This window comes from Choristoneura fumiferana, chromosome Z (genome assembly GCF_025370935.1).
Source record: "Choristoneura fumiferana chromosome Z, NRCan_CFum_1, whole genome shotgun sequence".
In the NCBI taxonomy this organism is placed as follows: Eukaryota; Metazoa; Arthropoda; class Insecta; order Lepidoptera; family Tortricidae; genus Choristoneura; species Choristoneura fumiferana.
This window is the reverse complement of record NC_133472.1, coordinates 3,758,544-3,770,975: the sequence shown is the minus strand read 5'-3', so window position 1 is coordinate 3,770,975 and position 12,432 is coordinate 3,758,544. Positions and strand designations below refer to the sequence as shown.

The 12,432-nt window shown below is 38.9% G+C and overlaps 1 protein-coding gene across 1 annotated transcript in view; it reads right to left on the bottom strand.

Moving 5' to 3' along the window:
- Positions 1-460: 460 nt before the first annotated feature.
- Positions 461-12,432, bottom strand: part of fzr (fizzy and cell division cycle 20 related) — a 73,793-nt gene continuing 61,821 nt past the window's right edge. The window contains exons 4-10 of the mRNA XM_074094796.1: positions 11,850-12,083; positions 11,106-11,240; positions 10,578-10,692; positions 9,896-10,020; positions 7,188-7,356; positions 6,443-6,552; positions 461-4,980 (exon numbers count right to left, since the gene is read on the bottom strand). Coding sequence (XP_073950897.1) covers positions 4,804-4,980; positions 6,443-6,552; positions 7,188-7,356; positions 9,896-10,020; positions 10,578-10,692; positions 11,106-11,240; positions 11,850-12,083 — 1,065 coding nt within the window. The 3' untranslated portion in view covers positions 461-4,803. The remainder of the gene's footprint in view (positions 4,981-6,442; positions 6,553-7,187; positions 7,357-9,895; positions 10,021-10,577; positions 10,693-11,105; positions 11,241-11,849; positions 12,084-12,432) is intronic.

Here is a 12,432-nt window from a genome sequence, read left to right as displayed (position 1 = left end):
TATTTACTGTTATTTGAGAGTCTGTTATTTCTTTCCCTACCGTTATTGTAGTGGTACCTACCAATATTGTTTTTGTATTCGCACTAAAGGGTTTAAACCATTACTTTATAAAGGTGCGGCTACATGCAGCTGCTCGACGCTTGTTTCCAGCATTAACATAATAGTAATAAAGCTGAAAATGTTGATTTTTATCGCTGGAAAAAAGATGAAGTTCACTGGATCAGAAACAACCTATTCACTCCGACCTTGAATTAGCCTTAAATTGTTAACGCATTCACTGCCTCCTGACTTGACTGAACACAGGTGCCACCGACGCACATGAGCGTTCAAAATGTATAAATAATTGACAGCGGCACTGGGGGAAGTTCCAAAAACGCATATATGCGTCGGTGGCAGTGAATGCGTTAATGCAGGTATCAAGTGACATAACTTCCCATTAACACGAAATAAAACTCAAGCGCACAGATCACACATCTATATTTATTCTTCAAAAATGTAGATTACATCTAAAACACTTATTGTGTACTACTAAATCAGTCTATTTTTAAAATTTTAATATATTAATCGTGTTATATCATTCTATATAAATAATCTTTCATTACTAAGTTTTACAGACCCGAAATAAGAAGTGGATAGATGGAAAAATATGATTAGGATACAACATAGAAGGGATAGAAGACACTAAACTAAATTTTAATCGGGTCTACCATAAACATTGTATCAATAATCTACATATATTTCAATTTGCTTGCCGTATATTAAAATAAATCTGCTAATTATTTTACTGATATTGTAGGACCTACACGTAAGAACGCTTATTTTTATTCATTACTAAACAAAGGTTTAACGAAGGTTTAAATTGATTTAACTGCCTATGCCAGCGACAATACAGTTTATCATATCTGAACTGTGAAATCGCCGCACAATCAACCTTTAACCCGTCTAGTGTCGGCCCCCACAGAAATTCACTCCTAAAATTTCTCCATGTTAGGGACTACTGTAGTCCCCAGGACAAGTGACGGGTTAAATTTCTATTTTTTTTTAAATTTCAACAAACAATGGATTCGTCATCAATACAAGGCAAGCAACACTAAGTACCATACAAACATTACGACAGTTTAATATTTGGTGACACAGATTTTATCATACATATGGGCCAGTATTTAATAAATCGTTCAAAAATACAACCAATCAAAAGCCTAAAACGAGACGCCAGCAAGCGTTAACGTGAATGAAGTCACCTATTTCACCGCTCTCTCTCTTTTATAAGCTCCTGATATGTGACAGGTAGCTGTGATGCCGTCTCTTTTTTTGGAATAGACAAAGATCGAGACAAATGAAACTCTTTTGCGAGAGAACACACACACCATCAACATCGTCGAACAGAAACGCAATCGCAGATATCTGTCACACAGAACACAAAGAACAGGAGCGGTGAAAAAGGGGGGCTACTACGAAATTCGAAAATCGAAGTTCGCATCGTACCGTCTCTCTCACTCTCGTGTTAAGCACTATAAGAGTCAGCGGGACGGCAAGATACGAAGTTAGAATTTTGCACTTCGTATAGGCCCTAAACCCAGGGTTCCTTCCAGTAGCAATGCCACCATTGGTCGTCGGTGAATGACGTCACTAAGTGGAAATAAGGTAGCATGATTTCCTATGAAGCTTTTACGCTAAAATGTAAATGAAAACTCTAAGATAGGACGATATCTTGTTCTCACCTAGGTACAACGTCTCACTAGCAGCAACGGACGCTTTGTAGCGTCCGCTAAATAGCAGCACCTCTATCGGAGATAACCTTAGCTTTAACACTTGCATTCGAGGGCATAAGCCAATAGGACCATGTGGTGGATATAATGGGATTAAATTTATAAATACTGACATTACAGCCAAACCTCCTTTTTCATAAAAGCTTATCAAGCTTTTGTTAACTTATCATTCACATTTGGACAAACAAGACAAATTTAACTGGCCCGTATTTTTTTATGAATATGGGGGCTTAGAAATTACACAAGTTTATAGTCGTAATTAGTAAGTAATTGCTTATTTTTACTAACCTAGATTGCACACTGATTACATTACTAATAGGAATATAATATAAAAAATATACAGAATTGTTACATTTTACAGCCTCATGTACCATAAAAATTACAAGTGTTACAAATTGAAATAATTGCCAACTTTCTCATACAAAAATGGACAATTATGTAGACTTTTAACACTCATAATATTTGTGGTATAAGAGACAGGTCGTAGTGTGACTTACTTAACACTTCAACGGTAACAGTTTAAGCGTCACTGAATCTTCTTACAGGTGTAAATACACCCATTCAATGATTTTTTTGCAAGTCACACTACAAGCTACTACAAGCTTGGCTGGCTGAGATGTATGCGAAAGAATACGAAGACTGCATCATGTTAGCACATTAGCTGGCAAGAAGCAAATGCCTCAAACGCACATATGCGTCGAACCACTGCAACCACGTTACTTAGCCATTAGTTGAAAGCAGCTCACTGCTTAGTCAACGTGACATTTCACTTACGTCATACATACAATCAATTCCTAACCTAGAAACACCAAAACTATAAACAAACAATGCCGAATGCGTTGAAATAAATAACTGACCAATAATAATAGTACATTTCAGTCATCATTAGGTTAATAATATAATGTTGCCAATATGTAGATCATAGTTGAAAATTATGAGATCAAGCGTGGCATGTTTATTAACCAATTCATTGCCCTAATATATAATCATAATGCCGAGGACTCGAATTCGCGTCCATTTTAAATCCCTCGATTTTTGTGACATATTTAAAGTTCGCAATGAAAGGGTACAATTTATTAGTAAATAAGAAAGATGTCTGCGGAGTCAGTTCCGATTTTAGCCGAAAGAGGTCACAAACTAAATCCTCTTTTTAAGCCAACATATCACTCGGCAATAAATAACCCCTACTAACCATTAATAATTTTATTTCAAAAGTTAGAAGCTGACATTGTCCATTGACTTTGGAAATTAATGCGTGCCTTTAACAAAACGGAGACAAAACTGTAAACCGAAATAGAAGGTGTTTCAATCACCAATTGACTTAACGCAGTTTTTTTTGAGACTAAAAGAAAAAACAAATGAATGCCTTTAGCTTTGCAATTTGCATCTCAACGACGCCAGACGATGCGAGCGGAATCCGACCCCGTTCCAAGATGTTACATTGCTATTCAACGGGATAGAATTTCGCGAACAGCGTACAGCGGTTAGGGCTGTTAGGGACGCGGTTTGCACGGAGCGGGTGGAGCCCTATTAAAAAATAGTATGAACAGCGCTGACTGCGCGCGTCGCGTGCGATGGATTTTACCCGCACCCGCGCCTGCAGTGCACCCGCACCCGCTAGATTCCCCCCCTACAACCCAGTTGAGACAACATGTACGTAGTTAGTCACTTACAAATTTATCTACCTACCATTTAAAATATTCCTTCAGATGGCTCCTTTGTCTCCTACGTTACATTGCGTAACATCGGTGTCTGTACATAATTATCAGAAGAAAATCGTTAAAATTTTACAAATTACACCCTTTAGAAAACTCCTGTATAGTAATTCTATCAAAATAACTTATTGCGTCCTATAAAATATTTAGTGTAAATTATTGCTATCAAATTTAAGTTAGGCACATGTTAGACTAGTAGCTAATAGCGAGCAGCTAGTGCTTGCACTATCCTTTGTTTCCATGGAAAGGCCGCATAGCCACGTTTCAAAGTCAAATAGCATTACAAGATGCTCGCTACTAGCCTCCAGTTCAACCACTGCCTTAAAATCATGTTATACATTGCTTTTTACCTACAGACACTGAATAAGTTACATAAGCTGAAACAGAAAAAAACAAATTAATTATTAATTAAACCACAAACATAAAATAAATGAAACATAATTAGTTTGCCGATCGAACAGTCGTTTTAACTCGAAACATAATTTATTTTTATTATTTTATTTTATTTAACAAAAAGTGATTGATAATCGGCTCGATCCGCTCAAAAACTAATTTCAGATATATCATGGTGAAAAAGCGACATTTTCTTAACAAGAGTTCATAATGTCTAACGCACTCGCAACTACAGTCGCATGCACCATCTCCTTACAGACATATAATGTTTTTGTTTTAGATTCCAATAGATACTGGAACGATACTGTTATTTTCAGAGATAAATAGGTAGTCTAAAACCCGCAAGCAGGTAGACTAATTAAACTCAATATAGGTATAAACGAGCTTTGCTAGCACAGCTCAAAAATATAGAAAATACGTAATGTATTTGTGGCGTTTTAAGTCATTGATAAGCTTAACGGAGTAACATTTAGACATTCTCTAATAGTGCATTTTTTGCGTTATTATCAATTTGTTTAGAAACATTATTTGTTTTTTTTTTCATTAGAGATGCGGCTACATGTTAAACAATGTTAAGCACGCAGGCGTTTCACTCTATGAATATAAAGTATCACACTTAATGACTTAGATTAAAAAGCAAAAAACAATAATCGCAATGCACTAAACCCCGTTAAGAATTCGAAAACTACATAAATTATAAAGATTATATCTCAGTTTCTAAATAACTAACACATTCAATTTTTATCAAGCTATTTCTATTTAAATAACTTTTATTAATAAATTACGAACGTCACTTTAGTCCTTTCCACTGAGACGTTGGCATCACAAATGTTCTGTTACATCTTTCTATTGTATTGATCTGTGGAGTATTAGTCGGAGTCTCCACTTTATACACGTGCCACTGAAGTATTCAGAGCTTCAGCGATTTATCTCAACGACGTGTGTAAATTGAGTACACTTTGTCTCTCCTTGTGGGAGGGTGTCTTCGAGAAGACGTTCCAGAACCTGAGCGTTTCGTCGCCAGCTCCGGTCACTATCGCCTCGCCATCGGGTGATAAAGCTAAGTACAACACTCTGTAAGTGTGGCCCGTTAGCTTCGCCACCTAGAAAAAAATTGAATTAATATCCAGTTGTCCCGCTATAGAGGCTGCTTCGCTCTACATTACGTCTAACTGCAAAGAGATTGAGAACCCAGTGCGGATTCGCTTAACAAACATACATCATTGACGATCTTCGTAGGTGTGTCCAAGTTTTCTGACGATATTACCGTTTACCGTAAAGCTCATGGTCAGGGCTCGAACTTTTTTCAAATTCAAATATTTTTATTTTCAATTGCAAAATTTGTTTCGTAAACAATGACTTATCGACTTGAATGAAACGATATCGCCACAGCGGTACGTAACGTCTTTGACTGACATTGTCATTCAGATACTAACATTGACGTTGTGATTGATTAGTTATAGTATTTTCACAATTATGTGTAGGTACGATTGCCAAAATTTCATCTTTACTAGAATATTGTTACAATTTTCCGTTTTTGCAGGTACGTGACTAGAACATGTATTGCTCTTATTAATATCAAAATAAAACACGGAAAATCAGCAATATCAAAAGACATTTGGAGATAACTAAACATGCCCTGAATTATAATAACGCTTACTCTTATTTATTATGATTATTATGTAACGCTGAAAATTTGCAATCCAATACATTTGACAACATCAATGTATTTTATGATTAAAATACATCTACTTTTATTAATTATTATAAATCATCTTATCTTACGGTAACAAGTTTCGTAAGTCTTATTTTATTTACCACATCATCCTGTATGGAAAATGACGTAATTTTTACGTCATGCGCACTTAAATTTCGAGCCCTGCTCATGGTAAAATACAAATGTAATTTTGCACATAAATTCCTAAAAAAAACCTGGGATAAAAACTATTTTATGTCCTTCCGAGGGTCATTCATAAATTATCTCTACACCTCATCTAATCGGTTCAGCGGTCTACTTGTGAAGAGGTATATGAAGTTACTTGCGCATTTATCAAATTTAGTAAGGAGGAAGATGAAAGTACAATTAACAATTTTTTTATTATCGAACAGCTGGCAAACGAGCGGGCGGGTCACCTGATGGTAAGTGATCACCGCCGCCCATGGACACCTACAGCATTATTAGGACTGCGGGTGCGTTGCCGGCCTTGCAATAGGCGATACACTCGCCTTTTGAAGGTACCCAAATCATAGCCGGCTCTTTTTGCACTGGACCAGAGTCCACACTATTTTTGCCACCTATACCCACTAAGTAAAATAATATAATTTAATTTAATAATAATAATGAAGAATAATAATAATGCGACTAACACTAGTTTTGTAAGACCATTTCTACTAAAAAAAAATATGGACTTGTTGGTCTGAAATAGTTTTTTTTTTATAGCTAGATGGTAAATCCCCAGCAGCGAGTCCATTCCATATTTTACACGCGCGAGGTAGAAAGGAACGTTTAAACCGCACAGTACAATAACGGGATAGCATAGACATAGTAATGTCAATGTCACTAACCTGCGTGAGCGAGGGGAATTTCCATACTAAAATCTGGTTCTGCGAGTAGCCATGCGTCGAGACGAGTTCAAGCGAGTGCTTAGACCAAGCCAGGTTACACACTTGAGAACCTGCAAAAAAGACAAGACATAAATAAAATCTGGCATACAGAAATACGCCGAAAAAGTCATCGACATAGCTCGAAGGATATGTAAGTTGAAGCGGCAATGGGCGGGCTATGTCGCTCGAAAAACAGATAACTGTTGGGGGAGAGTGGCGATCACGGACCGGAAGACGAAACGTTGGCAAGCCTCCCACTTGACGATATCGCGAGAGTTCCGGAAAACCGATGATGCAAATTACAGGTTATTAGTTCATTGTGGCGTTCTAAGGGACCTCCTTTCTTGTTTAAAAAGCAGCTGGTCTAAGTAGCAATTGGTCTAAAAAACAACTGATACTAACCTGTAACCCGCGGATCGGCGAGCGCAGCGTAGGACGTCCACCAACGAGATGGACGGATGACCTGGTTAAAGCCGCGGGTTCACCGTGGATGCAGGCCGCTGCCAACCGAAGCGACTGGAGGTCTATGGGGGAGGCCTATGTCCAACAGTGGACGTCCTACGGCTGAGATGATGATGACGACTAACCTGTTTGTGTCGATTTCGATTCGTCGACCTTTGGCTCAACTTCAGCGTTTCTTAACCTCGGGTTTCTTAATATGTGTCGCGGAAATTCTACAGTCTAGTTCTTAGATTCTATGGCGTACCTGTGTCCACATAGTGCAACGGCTGCGACGTGAGAGTGTTCCAGAAGCGGATGCAGCGGTCCGCGGTGCCGCCGCCGGACGCGAGCAGCCCGTGCTGGTGCGGCGACCACGCGATCGCCTTCACGGCCGCCACGTGGGACGAGTATGTCTGCATGGGGGATGACGAGTGCTGCAAACAAAAAAAAAGGTTTAGCAAAAATAGTAGATTGTACATGTACAGTCGTGGCCATAAATGTACAGCTATATCATCAAATATGTGTAGTCGCGGGCAACAGCTAGCATTTATATTATACATATATTTACGCCTTGACTGTACAAGTAGAGCATAAAACAAGCCATTTTACCCGAGACGTTCATATGGCCACCCGAGCCGGTACAGCGAGGCAGAATTAAAAACAGCCATGAACTTTTAGATAGGCAAGCTATCATAGGCGTGTTTGTAAATAAATAATATTTACTAGAATAAAAAATATGTCACATCCGGTTATCAGATGGGTGAAGGTCGATCTTCACCGGCTCTTACCTTTTCCACGCGTAGAGATAGCGACCACATAAATGTAAACAAATATAATATATATATATGTATAGGCCTTGCTAAATCTAAAATAAAGTTCCAAATTAATTGAACTCGTTAAAAATATTATTCGATTGATTATAAACTAATAAACAAGATGAAACTATGATTCATTTTGTATCAGCGTATCTTCATTAGCGGGGCCTGGAAAAGGGTTATTCAACTTCTAAACATTCTATTTGAAATTGAGTATTTTCGGAGATACCAAAAAAAAAATATTCTATTTAGTTAGCCCGTCAATTAGATTATCCCACTAATATTATAATAAAATATTATAAATGCGAAAGTTTGTAAGTCTGTTTGTTTATTACTTCATCACGTCTAAACCATTGAACCTGAATTCTAAATAGATGAAAATCGGTACACAGATAGTTTGAGTCCCGGAGAAGGACATAGGATAGTTTTTTTATCCCGGAAGATTGCATAGTTCCCGCGGGATAGCGATAAATGAATACTACGCGGACGTAGTCGCAGGTAACGGCTAGCCAGAAAATATTAGACACGTATGCTTCCTTTTTTAGATGAAGCGCACCACAATTCGGGAGTGGGGGCACGTAACGTGCGACACTATTTAGCACCGCGTCACAGAATATATAATAGTACTGACGTACAGAATGGCCACGCTCCGCCCCGCACCGGTTCGAGTTACCCCACCCCTCAAGCGCAGATTGCAGGAAAACCGCAGGAAAGCAGTCCGGTGCGCGACGCGATGTATGTCGGCCGCACGGCACTAAGTTCGGGAGCAATAGTTTTGCGAAATCGTAACGGTACCCTACCTACTTCCTTTTTCTAAATAAATAGTGATTTCTGAAATTAACGCGATTAATACATGAAATAACTACCTACCGAATGATTCTTTTAAGTTTGTCTATTGTAATTGAAAATAATAATGCTTAAAATACGCAGACAGACACATTTTAAGTAGGTTTAAATAAATCGAGGATATTCTGGCAGAACCGGATAAGTGCACAATATTTATTTTTTATACGGTTTTGCTAGATAAATAAAGCAGAAAACATTGAGTATGCCTATGTATGTAACTTTAAAAAAATATGCGCTTATTTTGTTTTGCCAGAATACCCTCGAAATAGGTAAGATTAACGATTACATTGATTTGCACATATCTAAGCCATACCTACGTATGAGTACCTTTAAATGTCATTGGTACTTATAGTATTATACGGTTTTGCAATAGTCAGCCCTGTGCAGCTTACGCACACATTGACGCGTGTACAAACGTCGTCGTGCCTATGTAGATGCAAGAACGCGTATTTTGTACGGCGTGGCCGCCCTGTGACGGCGTCGTCACGCGGAACTTGAATCGTTGTACCCGGGACTCGAAACTATATGTATACCGAATGTCATGTAAATCGGTCCAGCGTTTCAGACGTAAAGTGGTAACAAACAAACAAACCAACAAACTTTAGCTTTTATGAGTGGGCAATGATTTTTATTTCAAAAATTTGTCGGTGTGAAGGAAACCGACGCGGTATAGCGTTGGACTTGTAAAACACGTGTGTTATCGCATAACCGCATTCACACACTTCTATCTATTATGTTATCTGTTTGAATAATTCCACATAGCTTAGTAGACCTACATTTTTAACATTACTAATTAGGTGTGTAATGATTTGCATAACAACAATTGTACTAATTACACTTTGCATATAAACGAAATGCAGAACATTAAAATACATACATAACTAAATACTAATTGCATAATAAACGAAGAGTCTAGTAGTTAGATTGAATAATAAACTCAGCGGCACAAAATTTGGCCCACTCTCCATACAAAATTGCCTATTATTGCATACATTTGAGGGTTTTCTAACAGGCGATATATCGCTAGATGGCGTTACTATTGTGAGGTCCGTTTGACGTTTCAGTCTTGCTTTCGATTGGCTTATTTATTTATTTAACCAATCACGATTGTTACTAATAAATATGATATGATCCGTCATGGCGGCAAACTATAAAGAGAACTGACGTTGTCATGGCGGTTTGTTTACATTTTGTGCTAGTCTCGCCCCCTGCGCAGAGCTTTGCGTAATATTCCCTATTGCGTTCTAAGGAGGAGGCTTTTGTTCAATAGTGGATGTCAGAGACATCTCTTGGGAGACAACAGAATACTGACCAGCGACCAGATGAGCAGTTTGTTGTCGTTGCCACCCGAAGCCAGCGACAAGCCATCCGGTGACCACTTCAGACCGCACACCTCCTGCCTGTGCCCTTGGAGCACTCGTACTGACGTGTTCACCTCTGTAAATTTATAATAAAAGCTTTTTAGCAGATTGTCCTTTTTGTTGACTGTACTTCCGCTGTCATCCGACCTACGTATACCGTAAAATGATGTAACATTGCCACCTTGCAACTTTGCCCAAACGGCTATCTACTTTTAACTTTGTATATTGGGCAAAATACTGTCATTTATCTGGCAACCCTCCTTCCCTTCCTTTATTTGCGTCATATATGCTGCGTTAACATTGATAGCTTTTAACTTGTTCGCTGTCAAAGTAAAGAAAATACACATTCCTTAGGGCGCTACGCGACTACGCTTCCGCTTAAAATTAAAAATCAGACCATTTTTAATGTTATCTCCTAGGCAATGTGTAGGCAATGTTGCATTTTTTGTCACAAGTTTGCCGACAACTAACGTCTTTTTTTGTTGAAAATGAGAATATATCAGGCATTTTGAACGCTAACATCTCCGACTCATCTTCAATCGGCTTACACAACAACGAGGGCAAAGTAAAAAGTGCTTAGATAATTCCGATCTCAGTTCATCATCATAATATGGCCATAGTCAGTATACTAACGCGGCGTCCTGGTGTCCCGCTGCCTGATGAAGCGATCCCGGGAGCCGGAGCTGAGGATATCGCCGTTCCACGCCAGCGCGCCCACTCGCGCCGCGTGCCCGTGCAGCTTCATCACCTGGACAAGTTCCGGGATTTAGTATAACGCCCACCAACAAATATTTTGGAGATCCTCTCAATGAGAGCTAGCTAGAACAATAAATCTTCGAATCGTAACAGTAACTTTCGGCGGTTTAGGACCACAATGAAAATCCACAGTCAAAAAAAGACCTGAAGAAATAAATGAAGTTGAGATTACCACATTTTGAAAGGACCAATTCTTTAAATGACAATTTGTTTTTCTGGTATATTTAGACCCTTTCACTTATTTAGGACCATCCCATAATGTTAATGATCACAATCCATAAAAAAGTGGCCGAAAGCCTTTTCAAGAAGCGGACGTTGCAAGGAGTGGTCATTTCAAGAAGTCGTCAATTGAAGAATTAGTCATTTCTCATCATGGTGAAACAGCCACAAAGCTGAAACACTAACCTCCTTGTTAACAGCGACGTCCCAAACGCTGATGTGCCCTTTCTGCGTGCCGACGGCGACGATGCTCCCGCGCTCGCTCCACGATACAGACGTGACAGAGTTGCCCTCAGAGGACAGATCACACAGGCGAGTGACCTGTAACAAGGGACCATCAGCTACAGAACAAGTTACAAGCCAAAGACTAAAGGGTCAGTTACAGAACTCATTGATAAAGCTTATGTGACAGATATCGGAAATGCCGTCTCTGTTTGTTTTATCCAAATACACAGAGACGACATCATATCTATCTGTCATATAAAATTTATCAAGGACTGGTGAAACAGGCCCTAAGAATATTTAAACTCCCGCTTGATAAATGTAATGGTACAATGGTACATAGAGTCACCTGTGACAGTTTAAGATATCCTCGACTGTTTCGCAAAAGAACAGTTCTAGGGTCTGCATTCGGGAGCAGATTTTGCGGGCGGGAAACTGTGACAATCTAATCTAAAGTCTTGCCGCTAAAACGGTCCTTATGTTACGACATTTGTATTAGGACAAAGCTGTTAGTTAACATCTGTTAAGGAAGAGTCTTCACAAGTATTAGGTTGTTCTTTAATATTTCAGGGAAACGGGATCTACGCCTGTTAAAAGTAAATTCTAACAAGGATGTTCTTCACACAATGTGAAGGCCACGACATAATATGTTTGGAAATCTCATGGGAATTCAAGCAACACAATGACATGGTTAGTTCAGAAACCCACCTGACTGGTGAAAGCGTTCCACAGATACACACAGCTACCCAGACCGACGCTCAGCACGTTCTGGGCCGACCAATCGACGAGGTTCAAATAGAAGTCATCTTGCAGCTCCGGCGCGTCGAGCACTTTGAACGGTATCCTCGATATCTTGCGCATCGTCTTCTGTGGCGCGTCCAGGAGCTTCTGCGATGATGTGGAGATGCCCGATAGGTTGTGTGCTGGTGAGTATGGTTCATACTGAAAAGAGAAAAAGATTAAGGTAAGTTTAAAATTTGGCTTCGGCAGAACACACTATTATAAATCGCAAATATATTATTATAATATAAATATATCATAATTATTTAAATTACGAATGTAAATAGGAAAAAGCGACAATTATTTTATCACTCGGGCAAATACGACGAGGAAACATGATTCATGTCAAAAAGGATTCCATTCTTCTACCTAAACATCGATTCCAGGAATACATTTCATATTTGGGAATTCAAAAGACATGCACTTACGCGATTAACAATCAGATATTTTCGAACACCTAGACAACTCCGGTGACGCAACATATTAACGATGAAAATTGAAATAAAACAAA